The following is a 12,310-nucleotide window of genomic DNA, read 5'->3' on the forward strand; positions in this document are numbered from 1 at the left end:
TCTGCAGAGTAAGCTTTTGACTAGAGTGTGCCCCCAACCAATAGCCAGCCTTTACCACCCTAATGGGCCAAACCTAAACTGCACATCTTTGGGAAGGTTTCGATCTAGAGCCAGACTCTTTGGCTTCAGCCTATCTTCACTTTTGAGACACCTAGATCATTTTAAGCCAATTAAAAGCCATCCTCTCATTCATCAGAAATGAATGTTCTGACTAAGGGCAGAATTAGCCTCAAACTGGGGGCTTTTTTCCGATTGACATAGCTAAATAAAAGGAGAACTTAAGAGCCTGGCTCACTGCTGAGGAGTGGCTGGATGGGACCGGTATGGGTGCCAGTTCATCTTTCAGTACTGATCTTTGTTTTCTCATGGCCCACTTCTTCAATACCTACATGTGTGGAACTGTATTTGACTTCAGTGGGACTCCTGCACCTGGAGAGCTTCTTGGCGCTATTAGCAATATTCACCACTATCAGCAGAAGGAAATGATAATTCCCCCCCCCCCAAGTTGCTCCCAGTTTTTGTTCTGAATTCACGGTCAAACCATCTTAGAAAGGTGGATTGAGCTGGATGACTGCAGATGAATAACCAGTCATGCTCCGTGTTTTAAATGTCCACATCCCAGCACCACAGTTCCCAGTGGTCTGACATAGAGTTACCTGTTGGGATCAGAGGCAGTTTGCTTGCTGGGCTCAGTAGTTGAATGGGCTTTGTTTGATCAGCTCTGTCCTTACTGGTGAGTGTCGAACACTAAGGTCTGGAAGGAGGGTTATATAGATGTTTAATAGTAAAAAGTACAGTGCTTACAATTTTCTAAATGTACAGCAGAAATCTGTGCTGAACTTCTGAAAGGTCACTGAGTGAGAAAGGTTTTGATTTGGCAATCCTTTGTCAGGCAACATGCCTATTGCAGCCAACTGTGTGAGAGACGATTTCAGGTTCTGGTCCCACGTTTGTATGTCAGTCTACAGAAATGATGAAGATGTCTGCTGTGTATTTAGTACAAACTATCAAAGTGTTAATGCAATGTAATGGTTGGAATTGCATGTGCACAGAACAAAGGGGGACCAAGTTCTGACTAGATTTGGGGGGCACAGGTGGTGGTGGTTTGAACAAAATATATGGGCAAGGAAAAGGTGACCTATAAAATACCAAGTGGAAATTCTCATAGCAACTAACTTGGTTCTGTTGAGCATAGAGAGTGACTCCCTCAGGGAACTGATGGGCAGGATCCCCTGAGAGGCTAATATGAGGGGGAAAGGAGTCCAGGAGAGTTGGCAGTATTTTAAAGAAACCTTATTGAGGATGCAGGAACAAACCATCCCGATGTGCAGAAAGAATAGCAAATATGGCAGGCAACCAGCTTGGCTTAACAGAGAAATCTTTGGTGAGCTTAAACACAAAAAGGAAGCTTACAAGAAGTGGAAACTTGGACAGATGACTAGGGAGAAGCATAAAAATATTGCTCAAGCATGCAGGGGTGTAATCAGGAAGGCCAAACCACAATTGGAGTTGCAGCTAGCAAGGGATGTGAAGGGTAACAGGAAGGGTTTCTACAGGTATGTTAGCAACAAGAAGAAGGTCAGGGAAAGTGTGGGATCCTTACTGAATTGGGGAGGCAACCTAGTGACAGATGATGTGGAAAAAGCTGACGTACTCAATGCTTTGTCTCGGTCTTCCCAGACTGCTGCACTGGGCAGCACAGTATGGGGAGGAGGTGAACAGCCCTCAGTGGTGAAAGAACAGGTTAAGGACTATTTAGAAAAGCTGGACATGCACAAATCCATGGGGCTGTATGCAATGCATCCGAGGGTGCTGAGGGCGTTGGCTGATGTGATTGCAGAGCCATTGGCCATTATCTGTGAAAACTCATGGTGATTGGAAGAAGTTCCAGCAATTGGAAAAAGGCTAATATAGAGCCCATCTTTAAAAAAGGGAAGAAGGAGAATCTGGGGGAGTACAGACTGGTCAGCCTCACCTCAGTCCCTAGAAAAATCATGGAGCTGGTCCTCAAGGAATCCATTCTGAAACTCTTGGAGGAGAGGAAGGTGATCAGGAACAGTCAATATGGATTCACCAAGGGCAAGTCATGCCTGACCAACCTGATTGCCTTCTATGATGAGATAACTGGCTCTATGGAGATGGGGAAAGCGGTGGATGTGATGGATGTGATATACCTTGACTTTAGCAAAGCTTTTGATACGGTCTCCCACAGTATCCTTGCTAGCAAGTTAAAAAAGTATGGATTGGATGAATGGACTATAAGGTGGATAGAAAGCTGGCTATATCATCGGGCTCAAAGGATAGTGATAAATGGCTCGATGTCTAGTTGGCAGCTGGTATCAAGCGGAGTGCCCCAGGGGTTGGTCCTGGGGCTGGTTTTGTTCAGCATCTTCATTAATGATCTGGATGATGGGATGGATTGCACTCTCAGCAAGTTCGTGGATAACACTAAGCTGGGAAGAGAGGTAAATACGCTGGAGGGTAGGGCATGTGTGGAACCAGAAACAGCAGAAGCGAATGATAATGTAAAGAGTTAACACTTCACTGAACCTCAGTGATTGGATTTGGGTTTGCTTTCAGGTTTGAGCCAGGGTTCTGGTTGGTTTGAAGTAATGTGCCCCTCCCTATTCATAGTTAATTCTGATATGAATAGGCAGCAGTGCTAGAGGAGAGTATATTTCTAGGGTTGGATCCTTAGCTGGTGTAAACTTGTATCGCTCCAGTGACTCAAAGGGAGTCTAGCCCTGGACTTGGCTTCTAGATCTTCAATTGCTACAATAAAATGTTTAATCCAGGTCAGTTCTGGCCATCTTTGGTTCATAAAAAGCAAGGGATTTTTAATTTCATTTACAAAGCCCTAATGAGAGGATAACTGTGATAGTCTGGTTGACTTGCATTCTCTCTCCCTTGAGCATCTGCCTTTCCCAACACCCAATGTTCAAAGTGAGGTATGAGCTGAACATGTGAAGAAATAGAAATATCTTGAATTTGACAAGTTCTAATGTAGAGAGATAAGGTGGGTGAGGGAATATCTTTTATTGGACCAGCTTCTGTTGGTGAGAGAGACAAACTTTCAAGATACATAGAGCTGCTACTCTTTAGCTTTGTGTAGCTTGAAACCTTGTCTCTCACCAGCAGAAGCTGGTCCAATAAAAGATATTCCCTCACCCACCTTGCATTTCTGGTATCCTGGGACCAACCTGGCTACAATAACAGTGCAGCTTCTAATCTGAACATTTGTGTTACCAAGGTGCATTATTAACCATTCTTCCCATACTATGGAAAATGACAGCGACCATAGATGGATTTGAGTAGCACCAGTAACAAGTCATATACTCCAGGCACTCTGCTACGTTATGTCATGGTGTAAAAAGGTGACAATGTCCAGTACACGGGTTTGCTTTCAAATGCAGGGAGGATTGAATAGGTATTCACTGCTCTCCAGTGGCTGAGATGCAACTGGGCTGACAGTAATTGATCCTATTCCAAAGATTCAGAATTATTTGAACTAATGATACTTAATTACAAAGGGAAAAATGAGCCTATACATGGAAGGTATTACTCCAGAATGGGATACCTAGAGGAAAAAACAACCCTGAAATTAATTCAACCAGCCACTAGATGCCACCATTCCACTTCATAAACACAGCCAAGTACTTGTACCATAAGAAGGATTCTTGGTCCTAAACAGACTGGTTGTAAAACATGTTTAAAGGATTGTTAAATCTGTGATTAACTCTCAGTACATGACAATTCTTTATAATGATTGAATATGCATTTGGACCAGATCTCTGTGTGCTGTTTGAAATGATCTGATACTTTTATATCATTTCTTTTTTGAATGATACAAAAGGAGTCTAGAATTAACTGAAGGAGGTGATATTTGGATCTGTGATACCCTTAGGATAGAGTTCAAAGATGAATCAGAACTAAGGTTTGGGATAAGATTTGTTGTGCTGGGTGCTGTTGAGCTGTTTTGAGGAGAATGGGTCAAAATGCAGAAATCTCTTTATTGATTGATCACACGGTACTTCTGTCAGATGTGGCCAGGATTCAGAATCCTTCCCCATTTCAGGCTCAATGTGGACCCCAAAGCATTGAATGGAGGCTCTGGTCTGGAGGTCAGAATCTGACCCCGTCCATGAAATGCAGAGGTGGGGGGTGAGGGTTAAATTTGAGACTGTGTTTCAGAGCCATCGTTGGTTGAAAATACATATAGGTAAATATCGTTCATTTGGAGAGTTTTAGGAAAAAAACACACTTGATCCAAAAATATTTAATAGTGAGTTAGCAGTTACTTTCCATGGGACTCCAGCAGTGAGCTGTGTCTTTGCTGGACAAGACGTGAGGGGACACAGTCAAAGAATACTGTGTTACCTCAGTGGCTCTCCAGTTGTGGTCCATGGACCACTGCTGGTCCACGAGCCACTTATCTTCGAAGCACTGTGCAACTGTTAGTTAAACTTCACAGCTCCCTCTGTGGTAGGAAAGTTCTACTACATCCATCTTACAGGGGGGAGAAACTGAAGTGCAAAGGTTAGGGCCAAAGTCATAATGGTGATCACTTTTAATTGTCCAAAGCAGGCCTTTCTTTTGGCCCATCTGATAGAGCTGCTGCCTGTGTTCCACAAGTAACCCAATTAATGTCTCAGCTGAGGTAATGCGTAGGCTGCATGTTAACACGCTGTGGGACTCTGTTCTCCTCTTGAGGCTGGCTCACTAGGAGATTTGTGTTGACTCCAGTTAATGGCTGTCGTCCTACAGTTTAAGCAGTAGAGGGGCATGGCTTTATGTTAAAAGGTCCAAGGTTCAGTTCTTGCTGATGAGACATAGCAAACCCAGCCATCAGATGAAACGCTCCACAAATTTGTTCAACCTACCTTAGGGTTTGTCTACACAGCGGCTGGGAGGTGTAATTCCCGATTTGGATAGACATACACACTAGCTCTGGTTGTGCAAGTGCACTAACAATAGCAGTGTGGCCACTATTGGTGGTGGCTCAGGCTAGCTGCTGGATTACATACCTAGGTCCTCTGGGATTGTACTAGGTAACCCCAGCCATCACCTATGCTGCCATGGCCATGTTGCTATTTAGTGCACTAGCTTGCTCATAGCTAGTATGTGTATTTCTTCATACACTGGCAATGACACCTCCTACCTGTGTACCCCTCCTGTGTATCCATCATTTTGCAGGCTTAACTTTCAAGGCCAGATTGGGTACCCCTTGTTTCCACTGGTGGGCTGTACTCAGCTGTGTATTCCAACTGAAGCCAATGATGCTACTCACATGAGTGATCAGTTGCAGCTCAAGAAAATTAGTCTAGCACTCAGACTGCCATAGCAAAAGCATTTTCAAATGAACCTTTAGGGCTAGAAAACCTGACTTTTGTCTCCCTGATGGAGTTGACCGATGAAACACACCAATATTGAGAATGATGTTTTCCCTAAAATGTCAGTGATTTGAACTATGCTGCAGCCAATAAATGTCTTCAACAAGGAGATGGAAAAATAAGAGCCAGTTCTATGGTTGTAAAGGGCCGAGTTTGACCACACTTACTGTGAATAGTGCCTTACCGCATGTGCGGCTTCAGTGAAATCCATGAGGGCACTCGCAGACTAAGGTACCCAAGGTGAGTAATGGTGGTGGAATTAGGCCCACGATGGGAGTAATCAGTACTGACGTGTGCTGTTGTGGTGATTTTCTGCTCTTTTCCCTTTCTAGTGGTACATGAATGGGAATAAATATTTCTCAGATCTGTGGAACATCATGGATACGCTTGGAATCTTTTACTTCATAACAGGGATTATATTCAGGTGAGTAGTGTTCAGTTTAAAGGCATGTTACCATGCCAGGTACTGTTACGGTGTGTGTCTGGCTGTGAGAAGATGATGAACAAAGTCACTTGAACTCAGTAGCAAACTCGTTGTGTTCCCTAAAGTCAAAGAAGGTTGTAGATTTTGGTTCCAAGGCACAAAGACTGGTTCTGCAGAACATCTCGTGGGCTGAGGAGAACTTGTGCTGAGGAACTTTTCTCCTGCTCAGATAATGATTAACTAACCCAGAGAACAAAAAGGAGTACTTTGGATTGCACCCTCAGCAAGTTTGCAGATGACACTAAACTGGGAAGAGAGGTAGATACGCTGGAGGGTAGGGATAGGATACAGAGGGACCTAGACAAATTGGAGGATTGGGCCAAAAGAAATCTGATGAGGTTCAACAAGGACAAGTGCAGAATCCTGCGCTTAGGACGGAAGAATCCCATGCACCGCTACAGACTAGGGACCGAATGGCTAGGCAGCAGTTCTGCAGAAAAGGACCTAGGGGTGACAGTGGACGAGAAGCTGGATATGAGTCAACAGTGTGCCCTTGTTGCCAAGAAGGCCAATGGCATTTTGGGATGTATAAGTAGGGTCATTGCCAGCAGATGGAGGGACATGATCGTCCCCCTCTATTCGACACTGGTGAGGCCTCATCTGGAGTACTGTGTCCAGTTTTGGGCCCCACACTACAAGAAGGATGTGGAAAAATTGGAAAGAGTCCAGCGGAGGGCAACAAAAATGATTAGGAGACTGGAACACATGAGTTATGTGGAGAGGCTGAGAGAACTGGGGATGTTTAGTCTACGGAAGAGAAGAATGAGGGGGGATTTGATAGCTGCTTTCAACTACCTGAAGGGGGGTTCCAAAGAGGATGGCTCTAGACTATTCTCAGTGGTAGCAAATGACAGAACAAGGAGTAATGGTCTCAAGTTGCAGGGGGGGAGATTTAGGTTGGATATTAGGAAAAACTTTTTCACTCGGAGGGTGGTGAAACACGGGAATGCGTTACCTAGGGAGGTGATGGAATCTCCTTCCTTAGAAGTGTTTAAGGTCAGGCTTGACAAAGCCCTGGCTGGGATGATTTAATTGGGGATCGGTCCTGCTTTGAGCAGGGGGTTGGACTAGATGACCTCCCGAGGTCCCTTGCAACCCTGATAGTCTATGATTCTATACTTGTGGCACCTTAGAGACTAACAATTTTATTTGAGAGAAGTTTGGTTTGGGTGCTGCTGCAGTCAGAGGATTCTCTGGACTCAGAGGATGTTTTCCTGGATTTCAGGGCCCTTCTAGGCCAGCAGCACAGTATGATCCAGAGTTATAGGGAATACAGGGTATGGTTTAGCAGAATCACACAGAGCTAGTTGAGGGGTTTGGATGTTGACTCAAGCCATTTGTCTGGCCCTAGTGTCTATTCCTGATTCACCAAGTATCTATTGTAGCTCCTGGTAAGAGAGGGTTGCCTTGCTACTTCAGACTTCTCTGCTGTGCATCCATCAAAAGCCAAGTGGGCAGAGGTCCCCAGCTTCAGCTCCCTCCCCTGCCACACACCTGGCATTATGTTTCTGAGGATGAGCTCCCCAGCCTTCCTTTGGGTGCCAGTCTTTCTCTTTAAGAACCTTCATGAGGCCTGCTGTCTTTTCCGCTACCACAGTGTGAATGAATCTGGTGTTACTCTACTGAAGTCCGTGCAGTGACTCTGGAATGATGCTGGTGTAGCTGAGGTCAGAATTGGGATCAATGAGGCCTGAAGTATGCTCAGTGGAAATACCTCTGTTCTCCTGACTGCAGTAGCACTGATGGGTGATCCTGAGTATCTCTGCTCTTTGGTTGGATGCACGACTGATGCTTATGTGCTACTGTCTTGTAGGTTTCCTTTAAGGAGGCCTGTTTGATTAGGATCTGTGGCTTCTTGTGGGGACAGAACCAGAATTTTCCATCTGACTCTCTATCCTCAAACCATTAGTTGGAGTAAAATGGAACTTGGCTCTGAACCAACTTCCTTGAGTTTTTGCAAAAGCTCAAACCTCCCACACTCCCCTCCACAAAGGCAGGTGGCTCAGAGTAAGGCACCCTTCAGTTTGAACCATCTCTGGTTTAGATTTAGTTTTGCAAAATCAAGACCTGGCCTTAGCAGCCTTGTCTAGCTCCATCCTGTACTGCTGCTTCATCATCTTTGACCTTGTTTAAAGATCCGGATACCCAATTAACATTTGAGATGAACTGGATGACTCTGCTGATTGGTAATGGGGCATGAAGCTTTCTGGATTTGCCACTGAGATTTTGCCCCCGCTTATTAGTGGTTGAAAGCTGTTTATCAGCTGATAGTGACATACGGTGTGTGAAGCAACTTGAGGCCTGAGCCAGCTTACACTGAAGTCAGTGGAAAAGATTGCCATTGACTTCAATGGGCTTTGGATTGGGCCCTTAGTGCTGTTAGTTTGGTTTCTAATGGACAGATATCCCTGTCAGTTAAAAGATTCATAATTACAACTTAATTGTACCTTTTGACAGCCTCAAAAAAAGGGGCCAAGAGGATAGAATGGGAATGGAGACTCCTGTTCTGTAGCAGAATTCAGATGTCCTTGGTCATGAAAGGGTTGTGCGGGAAGTGATTTTTCTTCTGGATTGTCTGACACCTAATCTCACTTAATAGAATGAATCTAGCCTTTTAGTGTGGTTTAAGAGGACAGCTGTAATTTACATACACTATACAATAAAACTTCACTCCTGTGTACAGACTGGATTCTATGAGTGGGTAAGTAAATAAACAGGCACGGATACATACATCCTGCAATATACCTTGTTCACTTGTTTTGTCAATTGTAGTTCCAGTTATTGATGCTACTCTGTTGTCATACACTAGTAAAAGTTTGTGGTATATTTTTGGGGGAAGAAATGAAAGGAATGAGACCTGTACAGCATCTGCTGTTACATTTTTGCTAAGAGGATAGAAGAGACCACCAACTTTTGCAAAGACTATAAAGTGAGCAAATAAGTACACATGGATTAATCAGGTTCTACTTTATGGGACTCGGCTGTTTCAACATATATTTGTCATAACTTTAGCCAGTGTTTCACTACACTTATTTTTCTTCCCCAGGCTCCGCTCCTCCAATGAAAGCTCCTGGTACTCTGGGCGAGTCATTTTTTGCCTGGACTACATCATTTTTACTCTAAGGCTGATCCACATTTTCACAGTTAGCAGGAATCTAGGACCAAAAATTATTATGCTTCAGAGGATGGTAAGACATGGGCAATTGTTCGTAACATTCTAAATAAACGATGTGACAAGCTTTTCTTCTTAGAGAGTGAAATTCCCCCCTGTACAGAGGGCCAGCACAAGGCCCAAGCCCCTCGTACATCCTCAAAATAGGGTTTAATTGAGATTGAAGAGGGACATAACTAGGACAGAGCTGTTTATTGGCTTTCTGTGTGGGGTGAGGGGTTCACTCTGAATGAACAGCTAACATTGGAAAGACAACAAGCTTGGTTTCACAGCACCTTTCAGCCTCAGGGCATATTAAATGCTTCAGAGCTGGATTTTGCAGCCCAACTCATTACTCACATGAAGATTCCTTACTCAACACAAGTAAGGGTATGGCTGAGGAAGGAAAATCTCAATTCCTCTGAGAAGCTAGACTTAGCAGCTATGGGGAGTTTGCCTACTTCAGGAATTGGACTAGAGAGTGGTCTTGCTGACTTCACTCCCTTTTAGAGTGGGGAAGGGGAGCCCTGACTACTAATCACTGGCAAAGCCTGCTGGGAGTGGGAGATACTGGAGCGTGGCTCGGCTCACTTCAGTGGTGGCAGGAGGAGAGGTATGCCGCTGAAGGAACAGCTCCAGAGAAGGGGGCTCTGGAGAGAGGTCTCAGTCAGAGTACGGACGGTGAGTCGAAAAAGGTACTGGATTGTGCACACAGGCTGGGCCTATCTACCCCATAGAGATTCTGGACTTCCCAGGAAAGGAAAAGCAGCTTTGATCATACCTGGGGTGCACTGAACCTGGGGAACTTATGAAGAAATGGCACTGAGAGCAATTGAATGTACATGCAGGTGAAATGAACACTGAGGTTTTTAAAGAATTGCTACATTGCTGGCTTCCCATTTTTCTGCCACTTCTGTGGTGGTCAGGTCATCCTGGCCCCCCAGTTGCTATTGGTGACAAAGGATCACAGAACTGGGCTCTTACTAAATAAGGGATTTGTAGTGGTCTCTCACTCTCAAGAGGGGAGGGAGGCCGCTCCACCTCGCTATATCAGGCAACAACCCCCAGACTCGGGCCTTGCTGGTGGACCCGAGCCATACAAAGTCTATAGTTCTGTAGCCTCCTAGCAGAGGCAAACCAGTAGGAACAATCTGGTGCTACTGCCCCCATGGACGGGGCGAAGCGGTGAGCAGTCTGTAGCCTGCAGCCCCCGGGCTGGAGGGGGCAGTAATTCACAGTCTGACTCTCTCTCCCTTTGGGCGGGATAGAGCAGGGAGCAGGCTTTAGCCTAAATCCCCTGGCTAAGGCAGCCAGCAAACACTCAATCTAGGCTCTGGTTCTTTGGGCGGGGCAGAGCAGGGCACAGGCTTTAGCCCACAGGCCTCTGGCTGGGGCTGACAACAAGTACAAGTCTAGCACGCTGTGACCCTCACATGGGGCAGAGCAAACAAAGATCTGCCTTCTTAACTCGGGCAGACAGCAGACAAAGGCCGGCCTCTTGGCCTATAGCGTGGAAGGGATGGGGCAGCAGGGGATAGGAGGATGCTGTTCCTGCTTCCTCAATGTAGGGGCTATTCTTTAGTGTGATTTTTTTTCTTTTTCTCTGTCAGTCTCTCAAATGGCAGATTCCCAGTATTTGGAGGAAAGAGGTAATATTTTGAGGAGGTGGGAGAGGATAGAGGAGACAAGAGAATGCCTGTCGTTTGTGGGTGAATCAAATGGAAAGTTGCTTCCTGGAATACGCACTGTTGATAGTCTCTGCAGGAACAGCAAGGGGAAAGAATTCAGCAATCCATCACCTATGGGCATCTAGAAAATGACCATATCTTTTTCAAGGTGCCCAGGACCAAATTGTCAGAAGTGGTTACCGGTTTTGCTTATTTTAAATATTGCATACGTCAGACCTACGTTTGTCTGTGAATCAGGTCAGTTATTCATCTTGGACCTGTATACAGAACTTGCGTGTGTAGATTTTGGGGTCTGATCCAAACCCCGTGAAAGTCATTGGGATTTTCCCATTGATCTCAATAGGCTTTGGATCAGGCCCTGATCTTATAACCACTTAAGCTCGAGCATAACGTCTGAGCCTGGATGGAGGCCGCCTGAAAATGCGGCTATACTGTATTGCTGAGTGACTGGATTTTCACATCCGTTCCCAACCTGCTATTTAATTCACAGGGAACAAACTCCTGGCCTCCTGCAGTGTGACTTGCTGCAGGAATGTGGAGGATGCACTGATCTGTTTTTTATACCCTCCTTTTCTAGATGATTGATGTCTTCTTCTTCTTGTTCCTCTTCGGTGTGTGGATGGTGGCCTTTGGTGTGGCCAGGCAGGGCATCCTGAGGAAGAATGAGTACCGCTGGGAATGGATCTTCCGATCGGTTATCTACGAGCCTTACCTGGCCATGTTTGGCCAGTACCCTGATGACATTGATGGTAGCCATCTTCTGTATGTACCTCCCTTGGGCAGGGGAGGGGCTGCACTCGTTTGGCTCAGCTAGGGAGCCTACACTCTCTTGGGGCCAGATTCTGCATTGGACCTGTGTCTATACTGAGCCGTGCTGACTTGAGTGGGGCTCTGCAGGGACTCGGGTCTGCCCATGGACAGCTGCTTGCAGGATTTTACCCTTAATGACTGTCCAAGCCAGTGTTAAAGCAGGATAGAATATTAGTGACTGGGGCCAAGGCATCGGATGACAGTGGGGGCGTGATTGGAGACCTTAAAGGGATGCGGTTCATCAGCCCTCTGAAAATTGGGCCCTCTTACAGGAGCCCTCACTCTCCTCCCATCTGGCACCCAGCACTTCGCAAGACCCAGCCCAGCTCCAGCATGCCCCTCCGGTTCCCACTGCCCTTCCCTCCAGGCATACTCCAATCAAACCCCCTAACAGGCTCCTGCTCCAACCTTCCTGACGCCTTCCTTCCAAACAGCAGGAAGGTCGGTTTTCACATGAGACTTCATCCCATGCAATCCATTCCAGTATGAGAGGGGTGGTGGTTACAGTCTTTCTCTGACTTGTCTAACGTTAAATGGCTAATGCCAGATCTTTTTGGCGCACTCTTTCTCTCATACATATGTGTCTGATGTGTTCAGTGATAATGGAATATCATTGCCATGTTCATTTCTCTAGTTCACAAGCTGCCCTTTGCAACCACCATCTCCATGTAAACTGCAGGGCCACAGTCTGCCCTCCCCTGTGCATTGCAGTGACCGCCCTAGTGCAGCTGCACTGATGTCCGACCAGCAATGACTGCAGCCCAGGGCACTGCTGTAAGTGCCCAGT

General features: G+C 45.9%; 1 protein-coding gene across 1 annotated transcript in view; it reads left to right on the top strand.

The window, feature by feature from the left end:
* Positions 1-12,310, top strand: part of TRPM8 (transient receptor potential cation channel subfamily M member 8) — a 116,349-nt gene that overhangs the window by 77,403 nt on the left and 26,636 nt on the right. Inside the window, exons 19-21 of the mRNA XM_074968163.1 lie at positions 5,723-5,814; positions 8,921-9,062; positions 11,291-11,462. Coding sequence (XP_074824264.1) covers positions 5,723-5,814; positions 8,921-9,062; positions 11,291-11,462 — 406 coding nt within the window. The remainder of the gene's footprint in view (positions 1-5,722; positions 5,815-8,920; positions 9,063-11,290; positions 11,463-12,310) is intronic.

Source organism: Natator depressus, chromosome 11, assembly GCF_965152275.1.
Source record: "Natator depressus isolate rNatDep1 chromosome 11, rNatDep2.hap1, whole genome shotgun sequence".
Classification (NCBI taxonomy): Eukaryota; Metazoa; Chordata; order Testudines; family Cheloniidae; genus Natator; species Natator depressus.